Genomic DNA, 13,112 nt, shown 5'->3' with positions numbered 1-13,112 from the left:
TTTAAGCATTTGTCACATGAATCTTAACGGCACTGCTTGGTACTTGAATACACTGATATTTCATGAAAATTGGGAGTTTTCCAGGGAGAGAAAAATTAACAGAACTGCAGAGGAATGCATCAAAAGACTTCCTGGGGAAACCTGGATTTCTTGTGCATTGGGAGTCAGAATCTTCCTTGAGGTCTGAGATGCTCATCAGTTTACTTCTATGACAACCTGAAGACCCAGTCATCTTATTTTGAAAAATTTAAAAAGTTTAATTGACAGGGGAAGTAAAATACATTTGCAACATTAACCTCTTTCTAGAAAAAGTAAAAACAAAACAAAACAAGAATTTAAAAGATAGAAACAACCTGAATGTCTATCAGCTGCTGAATGGGTAAATGAAATATGGTATGTCTATACAATGGAATATTATTCAGCCATAAAAATATATCCTATTTCATGGATGAACCTAAAAACAAACAAATAAGTAACAACAACAACCACAAAAAACCATGTTAAGTAAAGAAGCCAGTCACAAAAGTATTGTATTGATTTAATTTATATGAAATGTCCAGAAATGGCAGATCCATTGAGATAGTAGATGACTTGTTTAGGGCTTGAGGAAGGACTAGGTGACAGGATGGAGAATGATAAGTGAAAAGTATAAAGGTTTCTCTTTTTGGTACTGAAATTATTCTAAAATTTATTGTGGTGATGGTTAACATATGTGTAAATATACTAAAAAACACTGAATTGCATAGTACTTTAAATGGGTAAATTATATCTCAAAACTATTAAATTATATCTAAAAGCTATTTTTTAAAAAAAATAGGGCTGTGTTTAAATAATAATGTTAGTTAGGATTACCGCTTTAAATGTTGTAACAGAAACCCCTAAAGACAGTGACTTAAACCAGGTGAAAGCAGCCCAGAGCAGATAGGGTGGCTTGATAGTGTTTGGATCCCCAGCTGTTAGCCTTGGTGTTTGCTGTCCTCAGCCTGGACCCAGCAGGTTGCTCCAGCTCCCATCATCTTGTCCTTATTCAGCTAGCAGGAAGTAAAACCCAGGAGATGAAGGTCTCTCCTATCTCCTGAGGTTTGACCTGAAAAATGCACAGATACCACTTCCAATGACATCACATGAGTCAGAACTTAATTACATGTTACTCCCAAATTCAAGGAAGTCTGGGAAATGTGTCTTTATCTGGGTCCCTATATGCTCGGCCAAAATTGGAAGTTCTTTTATTAAAGGTAGAAGCATCTGGGGACGATAAGTACTTTTGTTGCACGGTCTTTCCCCCAAAAGTTTTGTCTTTGCTTATTTCTTCCTAGTTGAGATGGAAAAGCAACTGAAAAACCTTTCCTCCCACTGTGGTGAGAGCTAATTTGCAGATCTGGTTTGGTGTATGTAGCTCATCCCACTTTTCATGACTGTATCTTCTGAACTGCTCTAAATATTGTGCTTTCAGACCAGGGACTCTGTGGCCCCCAAACTGAAGCAGTGGGTTCAGTTGGTGGTCTCATCTTGTGGAGATCATCTTCCCACGGAGTCCAGGCTGGCCGCTGCTGAAGTCCTCACCAGCACCACACCATTTTTCCTCACCAACCCCCATCCCGTGCTTGGTAAGTGTAGTGAGCAGGGGGTGTCCATTGCACTAAATGTGCTCAAAGTCTGACTAGATACTCCAGGTTGAAAAAGAACGGAAGATGAGCCTTGACCGATTTGGCTCAATGGATAGAGCATCGGCCTGTGGACTAAAGGGTCCCAGGTTCGATTCCGGTCAAGGACATATACGTTGGTTGCGGGCACATCCCCCTTAGGGAGTGTATGGGAGGCAGCTGATTGATGTTTCTCTCATTGATGTTTCTAACTCTCTATCCCTTTCCCTTCCTCTCTGTAAAAATTAAATAAAATATATATATATATATTTTTTTTAAAAAGGGAAGATGAAAAATGACAGTGTACACTATACCTGTACATCTTCAAGAGTATTCCCACCCTCTTGGTTCCTACTCTAATCATTGATCACCAACAGCCTCTTAAGTGGCCTCTTTTCTTTTCTTGTAAATCTTTACCAGAGGATATGTTTTTGTTGCTTTTGAGAGAGAGAAACATCAATGTGAGAAACATTGATTTGTTGCTTCCTATACATGCCCAAGAGGGATCGAACCCGCAACTGAGGTATGTGCCCTGACTAGGATTCGAACCCATAACTTTTTGATGTACGGATAATGCTCCAACCACCTGAGCCACCCAACCACGACTGGCCTCTTTTCTTTCTGTCTTGGCGTCCCCCCGCCCTGACACCCCCCCCCCCCATTCTCTTTATGCTCCCAAAAGCTTTTGTGGTCTTTCTAAAATACAGATCTGATCATTTCACTTCACACTGAAAACCTTTGAGTGGGTTCCCATTGCCTTCAGGATAAAATCTAAATACGCTTTAACCTGGCTTATAATGCTCTTCCTATTCCGTGCCCTGCCTCCCTCTCCCTTCTAAAGGGCCAGTGTGGGCCCGATGAGTCATCAGTAGGGAGCAGTTCTGTAAACAAAGTGCTGCTTGACTGACTTCTATTTGTCTTTCAAGACCAGGCCTAACCGTCACCTCTTCCGGGAAGCCTGTTGCAATGATCTTGGTGAGAAATGAATGGGTCAGTGTGAAGCTGTGGCATTGAGGAAAAAGAAGGGACAGCTGGAAAGGATTTAGAAAGTTGAATCAACATGACTTAGTATTGAGGTTCATGTAAAAGGAAGACTTAAGGATGACATCCAGGCTTCTGGCTTAAGTGACTGGAAAGATTGCTGGTGCTTTTCACTGAACTTAGGGTTTTTTTTTGTTGTTGTTGTTGTTGTTGTTTGTTTGTTTGTGTGTGTGTTTTGTGTGTGTGTGTGTGTGTGTGTGTGTGTGTGTATGTTTTAATCCTCACCTGAAGGTATGTTTTCATTGATTTTATTTTTTAAAATATGTTTTTATAGATTTTTAGAGAGAAAGGAAGGGAAAAGCATAGAGAGATAGAAACATTCATGAGTGAGAAACATCATCAATCAGCTACCTCCTCCATGCCCCCTACCGAGAAGAGAGAAAGAAAGAAAAGACACTTTAAAACCTTCCCCCTTGGGCTCTCTCGCTTGCTAGCTCTCTCTGTGTTTATCTGACTCTCAGATCGTCCTTTCTTAGAATATCCAGGAAAACAGGAATGGCAGTTGCTCATTAAATACTGTTCTCCATGCATTTGAAGTGGTATTTGTACCTGCTTGTAAATTGCAGCCTAGGTAACTGGACTCCTTTCTGTCACCTTAGGACTGCAGGATACACTTGCCCTGTGGAGGTGTGTCCTCACCCTCCTGCAGAGTGAGGAGCAAGCCATCAGAGATGCTGCCACGGAAACAGTGACAAATGCCATGTCACAAGAGAACACCTGCCAGTCAACAGGTACCTCCTTCTGCTTCTGCAGTGCCTATTGCTCTTAGACAGGGCTTGGCACTCTTTTTTGCTAAAGGGTCAGAGTGAATATATCAGGCTTTTTTGGCCATTCAGTCTCTGTCTCTGTCTATGAAACTGCCACTTTAGTGGGAAAGCAGACTTAAACAACAGGTAAACAAGTGGGAAGGGCTATTCCAATAAAACTTTATTTACAAAAACAGGTGGCTGCCGAGATGTGATCTGCTAGCCAGACTCCTGCTCTAGGATATCATAGAGAAAAATTATTTTCAAAGATAGAAATCTAATAAACAGTGCCTTTTGTCAGTTATACTGTCATCCTTTTTAATAAGGCCAAGTCTTGATTATCTGTATGGTTACATAACCCAGACATCATAGATCCATCAGTGTGTTCCTCCGTGAGTTTTTAAATACTAAGGAAACAGATGAGTATAATCTAGAGTCTCCATTTTGTGCCTTGGCTTCTCTTTCTTAAAATTTTTTATTTATTTATACATTGATTTTAGAGAAAGAGGAAGTGGGGGCGGGGGGGGGAGAGAAACATTGATTTTTTTATTCCACCAATTCATGAACTCATTGGTTGATTCCTATATGTGCCCTGACTAGAGATTGAACCTGCAACCTTGGGGTATCAGGACAGTGCTCTAACCAGCTGAACTACCCAGCCAGAGCCCTTGGCTCCTCATTTGGTGGTGATATTAACCCAGGAAGCAGGAGAGGAACAGCTAGGTGAACAGTTCTGAGTTCATAGCCCTGGGGCCCTGGTTATCTGTATGTGATAGCAAATACTATGGAAACAAAAGGGAATTTTGGCTGTAGGTGGGAAATGATTGCTGGATGGAAGGGACTGGAGGCAAGGTCATACCTCTGGACAAATGGCCACCTGAGAGGGTGACCTCTCTGGTGCATTTGGGACTGGGTGTCAGGAAAGATCTGAGTCAACCGTACCAAAGAGAAGCAAGAACATCATTTTGAGGCAAGAGCGTCACAGGCTGAATAAAGAAATTTGCCCAGGGGACAGCAGAATGGGATTGGAAACAGCCAAACAGTGTTTGTAACCAGCTCAGGGCCCCTTATCCCCATGGTTAGGGCTGTGGCCCCTAGAAGCTTTCCTTGGAAGGCGTGACTGTCCCAGCACCTCAGCACACCGTTGTAGTGGTCCAGGTGCTTTTCTCTGCACATGTAAGAGGACCTAGTTTTTAAATAATCTCTCAGTGACACTATTCTAGAGCAGGTGTAGCCACAATCAGCTTTGCCTCTCCATGGGAAAACATTCCGATTTGTGATGTATAAGTAGTCTTCTCTCCCCCTCTCCCCGCCCCATCCCAACCTGTCCAAGTTCCTCAGTACTTAAAATTCTGCCATTATTGATTCTTTTTCAAATTGTGGGTTTTCCTTAGAAGGACACATAGGACACCCTGCGAGTCCTCAGTTAACATTGATTTAGTGGCATATACTACTAGATTTCTATAGGACCCTCTCCACTAAAGCTGGGGAAGACCATTTCATAGTGGAATTCTAGGCAGGCTTCTTCCCTCCTAATCTTTATAGTATTTGCCCTACTATTATTTATTTCAGAATTTTTTCTAAGTGTGTTTATAGTAAAACTGTATTATCATGTTCTCCTTCCTTCACTGAATTTTTTCTCAAGAAATAGAAATCAATAATCACTTATTCTTATTGAGTGCCTTTGCATATGAAATTCCATATGTGAAAGCCTCTAAGGGAATACTAAATGCAAAAGGCTACATCTGTCTTTGCATTCCTTATCTTCATCTGTAAAAAAGGACTTGAGGTGTGAAAAACAAGAAATCTATAGCAACTGAATGAACTATTGTATGTTACCGTGGAACAGACCTGTACTGGAAGGGTGAAAAGCCATATAGGAAATTATGAGAATAACTGACAAATCGAAATATTACCTAGAGATTAAAGTCAGTATTACATTTCCTGAATTTGGTGGCTATACTGTGGTTTTGTAAGAGAACATTATTGTTTTTAGGAAATCCACAGCTGAAATATTAAGGGGTAAAGAGGTATTAACACCTGTAACTTACTCTCAAATGGTCCAAAAAAATAAAACTATGTGTGCATATAAATAGTAAGCACAGATATGGAATTTCTATAGCTGTGTCTTTTCAGTATGCTTTAAATTATTCCAAAATAAAATGTGGTTTTTTTTAATCCAATTACAACTACAAAAGACCAACGTGATATATATTGATAGATCATCTGACTGGCTTATCAACAATTCACCTCCCATGTGACTCCTGTAGTTTCTCCCTAAGTTATATAAAAACACCCCCCCCCCCTTATTTTTGTTTAAACACATTTTGAGTGAATTTCTGCATCCAGAAAAATTAAACTGAAGCTATAGTCTTCAGATTTAAAGGACACTGAGCAGTTCCCCCAATGTGCCCTGTGTTGCCTGAGAGCTCCCTCAGCCAGAACCTCCTCAACACAGCTTGATTTTCTTTTCTTTTCTTTTCTTTTCTTTTCTTTTCTTTTTTTTAAATATGCTTTTATTGATTTCAGAGGTGAAGGGAGAGAGAGAAAGAGATAGAAACGTCAATGATGAGAATCACTGATTGGCTGCCTCCTGCACACCTCCCACTGGAGATGGAGCCCACAACCCAGGTATGTGCCTTAAATGGGAATCGAACCATGACCTCCCAATTTATAGGTCAACGCTCAATCACTGATCCACACTGGCTGGGCTACATAGCTTGATTTTCTTAAACAAAAAAATATACATCTATTTGCTTTAGACTGGAAAGTAGCTGAGGACTGACGACTACCCTGATTTTTCACTGTAGTCAAAATCTGACTGTCGGATGGTTAGCCAGCTGATTTATCAGAACAACATTGTCTTATTTTGACATCTCTTAAGGATATCAAACAACTAATGGCAATTTTCCACATTCCTTGCTGTTCCAATTTAATTATCACTATTAAATCTTGACTTCCTTGGAAATATATGTCATAAATTTTTGTCCCAGTTGTTTAATAAACGTCACGGTAAAATAATATTATTAAATTCTACTGTAATATTTAGATCTTTTTTGAGGCTAAATATTGATTGAAAAAAATTAAGTTAAATTAATTCTTACTTTTCATGCTAAGAAAAAGTAAAACAGGAGGACTCCCTGCCTGTAAGATCTCATCCTGTGATGAGGCTGGATGAAGACAGAGAGGGCTCTGCACTTACACTGTCCCCAGCCTGAGAGGAGAACTGGTTCGAAGGTAGGGATAAAGGGGACCCAGATGAGAGCATTCAACACAGAAGGAAAAGAAGAGCCAAAACCTGGAGTTGGGGTGACTCAGGAGCTGATGAGCGAGCAGCATGTGGACTTGTGTGGCCAGAACACAGACGAGTGCCAGGGCAGTAGAGAAGGAGTTAAAGCTAAGAGTGCCCTGAGGGTTAAAGCTAAGAGGCACTGACACGGGTGATGGTCTTGAATGCTGAGCCAAGGGTAAGCAGGAATAATGTTGCCAGAAACGTGTGTGTGAGCTGGATCGGGACTGGGGGTAAGTGGGGGCAGAAATTTGAGGCAGAGAGACCAACTGGAAATTGGTAGCAAAAGTCCTCACCACTATCAGTGGTGATGGGGGGTAGTAGACTCAACCGGCTTTGGGGCTGGTCCTGTGGGGAGTGGAAGACAAGGGGAAGTGAAGAGGACTTGAAGGTTGCAAAGCTACCAAGCCGTGCCTCTGGCACTGACGTAGCAGTAAGGCTGTGGCGTTCTAGGAAGTCAGACTACTGAGAATTGGGAAAAGCACTCAAAGGCCACGAGTCACAGTGCTCTGGGACAGAGTATTTCCTGGGCCTGGGAGAGATGGGCAGTGGACACTGAGAGAGCAGAGGGGACTGATCTGCTGTAGGAACAGAATGAACTGTCCATCTCTGCCCTGCCCTCCCCACACACTGCACCGTTGGCCGGGAGCCCAGCACGCCTTAACCGGCCCCATTATTGATCCCAGGGGCCCAGGCTAGGAACGGTCGAAGAAGAAGAGGCAAACATTAACTGTCGTCCATCACCCCAGCCTGTCGCCTTGGACACAGTTGGCCTCAAGTATAGATTTGTGGAATGAATTGGTCAATGACTCTGGAAGGCGCAGGGGAAGTAACTCTGTGTTTACATAGCTCTGTGAGGATGGATTTATCTCTTTTGCCTCCTGATTTCTTCTGCTGTCCACGGGGTCACCAGGAAGGTGAAGCTCACAGCCTATTAGCAACATTCTGAGCACCACCTGAGCTCCCTTCCCTTTGGAAAGAGGACTTCAGAAAGCCCCAGCAGTGGGACCCTCGCCACCCTTTACCTCCCGGCTCCTCTGTGGCGTGGCTCGGTGGTTGAGCGTCACCCTATGAACAAGGAGGTCACGGTTCAATTCCCGGTCAGGGCACATGCCTGGGTTGTGGGCTTGATCCCCAGTGGAGGGTGTGCAGGAGGCAGCCAATCAGTGATTCTCTCTAATCATTGATGTTTCTATTTCTTTCTCTCTCTTCCTTTCCTCTCTGAAATCGATATATATTTATATATATATATGTTTGTTTATTTATTTTAAGTGGCCTTTCTAGGACTCCAGTGTAGATGACTGGACTTTGTAACCAGATAAAAAAGTGTTTGGGCAGGACTCCAGAAGAGGCCCCCCTGCCTCCTTCCCCTGCTCTGCCTTGACTCCAATCCTTGAGATGCTCAGGAAAGAGCTCAAGCTTCAAGAGCAGGAGACGCTCAAGGCCGTGGACTGCAGTTCCCACTTCCCGGGCCCCCCACCTTCCACTCAAGCAGCTCACTATGTCTGTTTCAGACACTGTATCACGTCAGGTTTCGTTTGAACAAGGACAGCCATGGGAGGAAAAAACAACCTGGACAACATTCAACCCACTAAACTAAGTGGTTCTCACGTGAGGCAGACAGGGTTCTGGGGGAGCGGCAGGAGAGGAACTCGGGAAGGGCCCAGCTGGAACAGGCTGCATTTGGAGAAAGGGGGGATGAACAAACACCTTAAAAATCTGTAGACCTAGAAAGCGGCCATAACCCAGCAATCTGGGGTTTGGGCCTTTCCTTTCTGCAGAGCCCTTCGACTCCCGTGCAGGTTTTTGGCAGCTTTAAACTGCTATGCTGCAGGCAGACCTGAGCCCTCCGGGACAGAAGGACAGATGGCCCAGAACTAAGGCGTCCGGAAGGGGTGGCTAGATCTGGAGAGCCACAGGTGGAAGCCTACATGCCCAGCAGAGGATTGGGGTTCTGGGAGCTGGATTGGGGGGCGGGGAGGGGGGGCGGCAGGATGTGGCTTTCTAACTCCTCCTGAGACCCCCTGCCTCCCAGCATGGGGTCTCCTTCCACTGGGGAGGCCTAATTCAGGCGGCCTCCTCCCTGCCCCCAGTTCCATTTGTGTCCCTGCCCCCAGTTCCATTTGTGAGTTTCGGGGAAAACTTCCTGATAACCAGCATTGGGCTTTAGCTGGTGCAGGCAGGGTAAGAATGAGAAGCCAGTTAACAAGGGGGCCCCCAAACCTCAAACCCATTGTCAGTTTACCTTCCGGAAAGAGGACTTATTGGTCGAAACTTTGTTTTAATTGAGATAGAATTGACAAATGAGATGGAAACTTTCTTACAAAAACATGGTAAAAGACTTAAGAGGCGGAGATGGGAGGGAGAGGAAGGGAGGTGGGGAAGCAGGGCTCATCCCTGAGCAGGTGCGGGGGAGGGAGCTCCCCTCCTTGGAGTACTGACCCCTCCCTCCCAGCAGGCCCCTCGCCCACAAAAGGGCCTGCAAAACCTGCTGATTCTGCCACTTAAAAGCGTTTAGTGGTAACGCATTAAATCCCACCTTTTCTGCAACAGCTGGCCATCCAGCCTCGTCGCCCTCTGCTCTGCATCCCTGTGGCATTCGGTTATTGTACCACCCCAAATAGCCCTTGATTCTCTACTCCTTTACCATTTTCTCTTTCGTGTGCTTGGTTTTGTTTTGTCTTCCCAACTTTTCCATGGGGTTAGAGACCGACTTCCATTAGGTACACAGTGGGTGGTCAGTTTGTGCTGATGGACTGACCTTTCCCTAGAGCAGGCCTCCAGACCGTAATTGCCTTGGTCAGCCCCAAGTTCTCTAAGGAGCTTAGGGTGCCCTTGGAAACAAGAATGAGCTCCAGAACAGGCACATGGACCCTCCCTGGTAGAACCAGCTCAAAGGGCAATGGTTTTTCATTGCTCCCTCCCTGCAAACTCTGAGTGGCTCGGTCTCTGGATCCTTCCTGTTAGCTCTCAGGTCTGAGTCTCAGGCTGTGGGCCAGGGAGCCAGCCGGGGGCTGCGGGGGCTCTGGTCCCCAGTTTATTGGGAGACACCACAGTCGCCTCTGTACTTGGTGTGGGGACCCTTAGAGATTCCGGAATAATGATGGAGCTTAGCAGGGAAGTGGGAGGGTGGAAATAGGAGCAGCAGGTAGAAAATTGAGACTCGGAGGTTAGAGAATGGGGCAGGAAGCAAATGGTGCTGTGGGCTGGGCTGAAACAGTTACACGGGCCAGGTGAAGACAAGACCCAATTCCTGCTCAATTTCCCCCAAAACGTGCTCCTCCTGCACACCCCTCCCGCCTTGCACACATACACACACGTGCACCATCGTCACCCACACAGAGCTAAAGAGCCAGCATGAGAGGATGTACACATCTCACATGCTCCTACCCTTGAGCAAGCAGCCAGGGAGGCCGGGTCACGGTGACATTACACCGTGGCCCCACGGTGACCTCGTCAGCCAAGCCCCGGACCCGTGGGACTTTGTGCTGAGTCACAGACGGTTCCACCCTGGAACCTCTGGAGCAGCCCAGCCAGCCCCCCTGCCCACCCAGCACCTGCCCCAGGGGAGGCCCTGTGCTTGTTTCAGTTCCTGCAAGTTCATGCGTCGTGTTTCATGCGTCGTGTCCGGGAAAAGCGGCTCTCTGAGTGCAGCTCCCTCCTACCACTGCCTTTCACTTGGTTTTTTCTAAGCACCTTGGATACACAGTCTCCAAAGAGCCGGGCCCCAGACTCCGTTTTAGAGGGGCTGTCAGCTCAGTGATACACTCTTAGATGTGTGTGCCAAGCAGGTTTTTCTGGAGAAGAGCAACCCAAGAAAGTTGAGGACCACTGCGCTAGAATGTACCCTCAAAGCCGTCTCCAGCCTGACCTCAGTTCCTGAAACAGCTAATCTCTGCCCCTCTCCTTTCTCTGTGCCTCTTTTAAAATTCTAAGTTGTTTCCTCACTGCTCCTCTCACATCTCCCTAGGGATTGACCAATTATGGCTCAGTGGCCTCTCACAGCTTTCCTCTTATCATTTAAACATGAAGAAGCCCACCAAGAGTGCCAACCCAGGAACCAAGAGGTCACTGGTTCGACTCCTAGTCAGGGCACATGCCAGAGTTGCAGGCTCAATCCCCTGTAGGGGGCAGGCAGGAGGCAGCCCATCAATGATTCTCCCTCCCCCTTCCTCTCTGAGATCAATAAAAATACATTTAAATAAATAAATAAGAAGCAAAAGTGGTGACATCAAATACATTCGTTCACTCAAAAAATACTTAACATATAAGGACTGTCCACCAGGCTTGTTTCATGTTCCACTATCATCTCTTATCTGGACTTCTGCAAAACCTCCAGTCTGGTCTTCCTGCCTCTGCCCTTGTCCGCCTGCCACCCACTGTCCACGTGGCTCTGAAAGGGCTCTTAGGGAGCAGGTCAGGTGATGTTGCCTCCTACTCAGAACTCACCCTTGGCCTCCCTTCTTCCTCGGGATAAAACACAACTCCCGAAGTAACATTCAAAGCCTACCCAGCCTCTGTCTCCAACCTCGGCTCCTGCAATGCCCTCTCCCTCTCTTTCTCTGCTCCAGCCACTCCAGCCTCCTGTGGGGTTCTCCAGCTCACCAAGCTCATTCCAGCCTCAGGGCCTTTGCACCGGCTGCTCTGTCTACTTGGAATGATCTCCCCCGGTCCACACAGCTGACTCTGCGTTTCAGTCTCAGCCTCAGTGTCATCACCACAGAGAGCTTGCCTTGACCACTCACCCCCTGTTTGTTTACAGTACCACTCACCCCCTGTTTGCTGTTACTTCACCCCCTGGTTTAATTCTCTGCATAGTCCTTTCACTCCCTTATTAGTTTTATTGTTTATTTACCTTGTTTGTCCCCCTCCATGAGCACAAAATGATTTTTTGTCTGTTTAGCTTGCTTCTGTATTCCTGGAACCTGGCATTTAATAGATGCTAAGAAAAAAAAAAAATCGTCATTAGGTAATCAACTGAGTGAAAGAATGGAGGAATGTGTCACATTAGTTAAACACAATAAAGAGTTTTTAGAATCAAACTGAGCCTTGAGTTGGAGCTGTTTGGATTCAGTTGTGAAATTCCCCTGAGGAGGTGGATCCTTGTTCTGGAGATTAAATCAGCTGCCCTTGGCTCACCTCTTCCCAGAGACTTGACTTCAATCGGGAGTGGATAAGCATCTAGTGGGGCCAGGCCCCTGTGGCAGGGCCGGGGCCAGATCCACCTTCCCCTCACCGGTCCTCCCTGGCCCTGCTGCATGGAACTTCTTGGGCAAGAGCTTCCTCCCCGGGGCCCGAGGGCACAGGGGCCCGGCAGGAGAAAGACCTTTGAGTGGACTATCAAGCAGGGTCAGGGGTCTGGGGCCAGTGCGAATGAATCCATCTGGGAGGCAAAGGCTGTGGCAGCAGCTGGAGAATGGGCTCCTTCCTCCTGGGCCTCTGTCTGGCCATCTCCCCCACTCTGCAGAGGCCGGTGGTGGGTGGGGAAGGAGAGCATTACCCTCGATGCCCCTGCTTCGTTTCACCTCTGCATCCTCACAGCCACTCTATGAAATAGTTTACTGTTTTCTCCATCTTATTTTATTTGCTTATTTATTTTAATCCTCACTCATGGATATTTTCCCCATTGGCTTTTAGAGAGAGTGGAAGGCAAAGGGAGAGATAGAGAAACACTCATCGGAAAGACACATCGATTGGTTGCCTCCCACATGCCCCCAACCAGGGCCGGGAGCCTACAGCTGAGGTACGTGCCCTTGATCGGAATCAAACCTGGGACCCTTCAGTCCAAAGGCCAACTCTATCCACTGAGTCATACCGGCCAGGGCATTTTTTTTTATTTTATTTTTTTTTATGTGAAGAGCCTGGAATCCAGAGGGTTGAAGTCATGGGCACAAGATCCTGTGGAAGATGCGTGGAGCCAGAATTGGAGCTCAGGTGCCCGTGTGACAAAGGCCTTGCACTCCTCAGCCTCTAGGAGCTGGGAGTAAATGAGAAAGGGGATGTTGAAGGTCTTCTAAACTCACTGTTGTATTTGGAAGGAAGACACCGGAATCATAACTGAGCAAATGGACTGGGAACCCAAGGGCTCGGATAGAGCTTGTCCTTGGGAAGGGAATAGAAGTTGTGGTCGCCAGGGTGGGTGCAGCCAGAGGTGGCAGAAAGACCTACCTCAAGGCGGCTGTGTCCCCATTTTCCAGTCCCCTTCCTAGAGGAAGGCACTCACACGGCCCGAGGGCTTAGAGCCGTAGCTTTCAGGTGGGAACTGCGGTCTGAGGCCCAGGCCCGGATACAGAGCGGTGCTTCTTTCTACTGCTCCCAAGCCTTGGTGACAGAAAGGGGGTGACAGAAACGTAGAAGTACCCACAGAACAATCCATACCCCTGGGTTGGAGAG

General features: G+C 46.3%; 1 protein-coding gene across 4 annotated transcripts in view; it reads left to right on the top strand.

The window, feature by feature from the left end:
* The window catches only part of THADA (THADA armadillo repeat containing), a 283,517-nt gene that overhangs the window by 241,430 nt on the left and 28,975 nt on the right, over window positions 1-13,112 (top strand). For all 4 annotated transcript variants that reach the window (XR_004987407.2, XM_045580694.1, XM_036435157.2 and 1 more), the window contains 2 exons: window positions 1,454-1,607; window positions 3,284-3,415. Coding sequence is in view for 3 of the 4 variants with exons in the window: in XM_045580694.1 (XP_045436650.1) it covers window positions 1,454-1,607; window positions 3,284-3,415 (286 nt within the window). In the remaining variant the exon portion in view is untranslated. Of the gene's footprint in view, window positions 1-1,453; window positions 1,608-3,283; window positions 3,416-13,112 lie in introns of those variants that run through there.

The sequence above is a fragment of the Pipistrellus kuhlii genome, unplaced genomic scaffold, assembly GCF_014108245.1.
Source record: "Pipistrellus kuhlii isolate mPipKuh1 unplaced genomic scaffold, mPipKuh1.p scaffold_m20_p_13, whole genome shotgun sequence".
Lineage (NCBI taxonomy): Eukaryota > Metazoa > Chordata > Mammalia > Chiroptera > Vespertilionidae > Pipistrellus > Pipistrellus kuhlii.
This window is presented reverse-complemented; position numbering and strand designations above follow the sequence as displayed.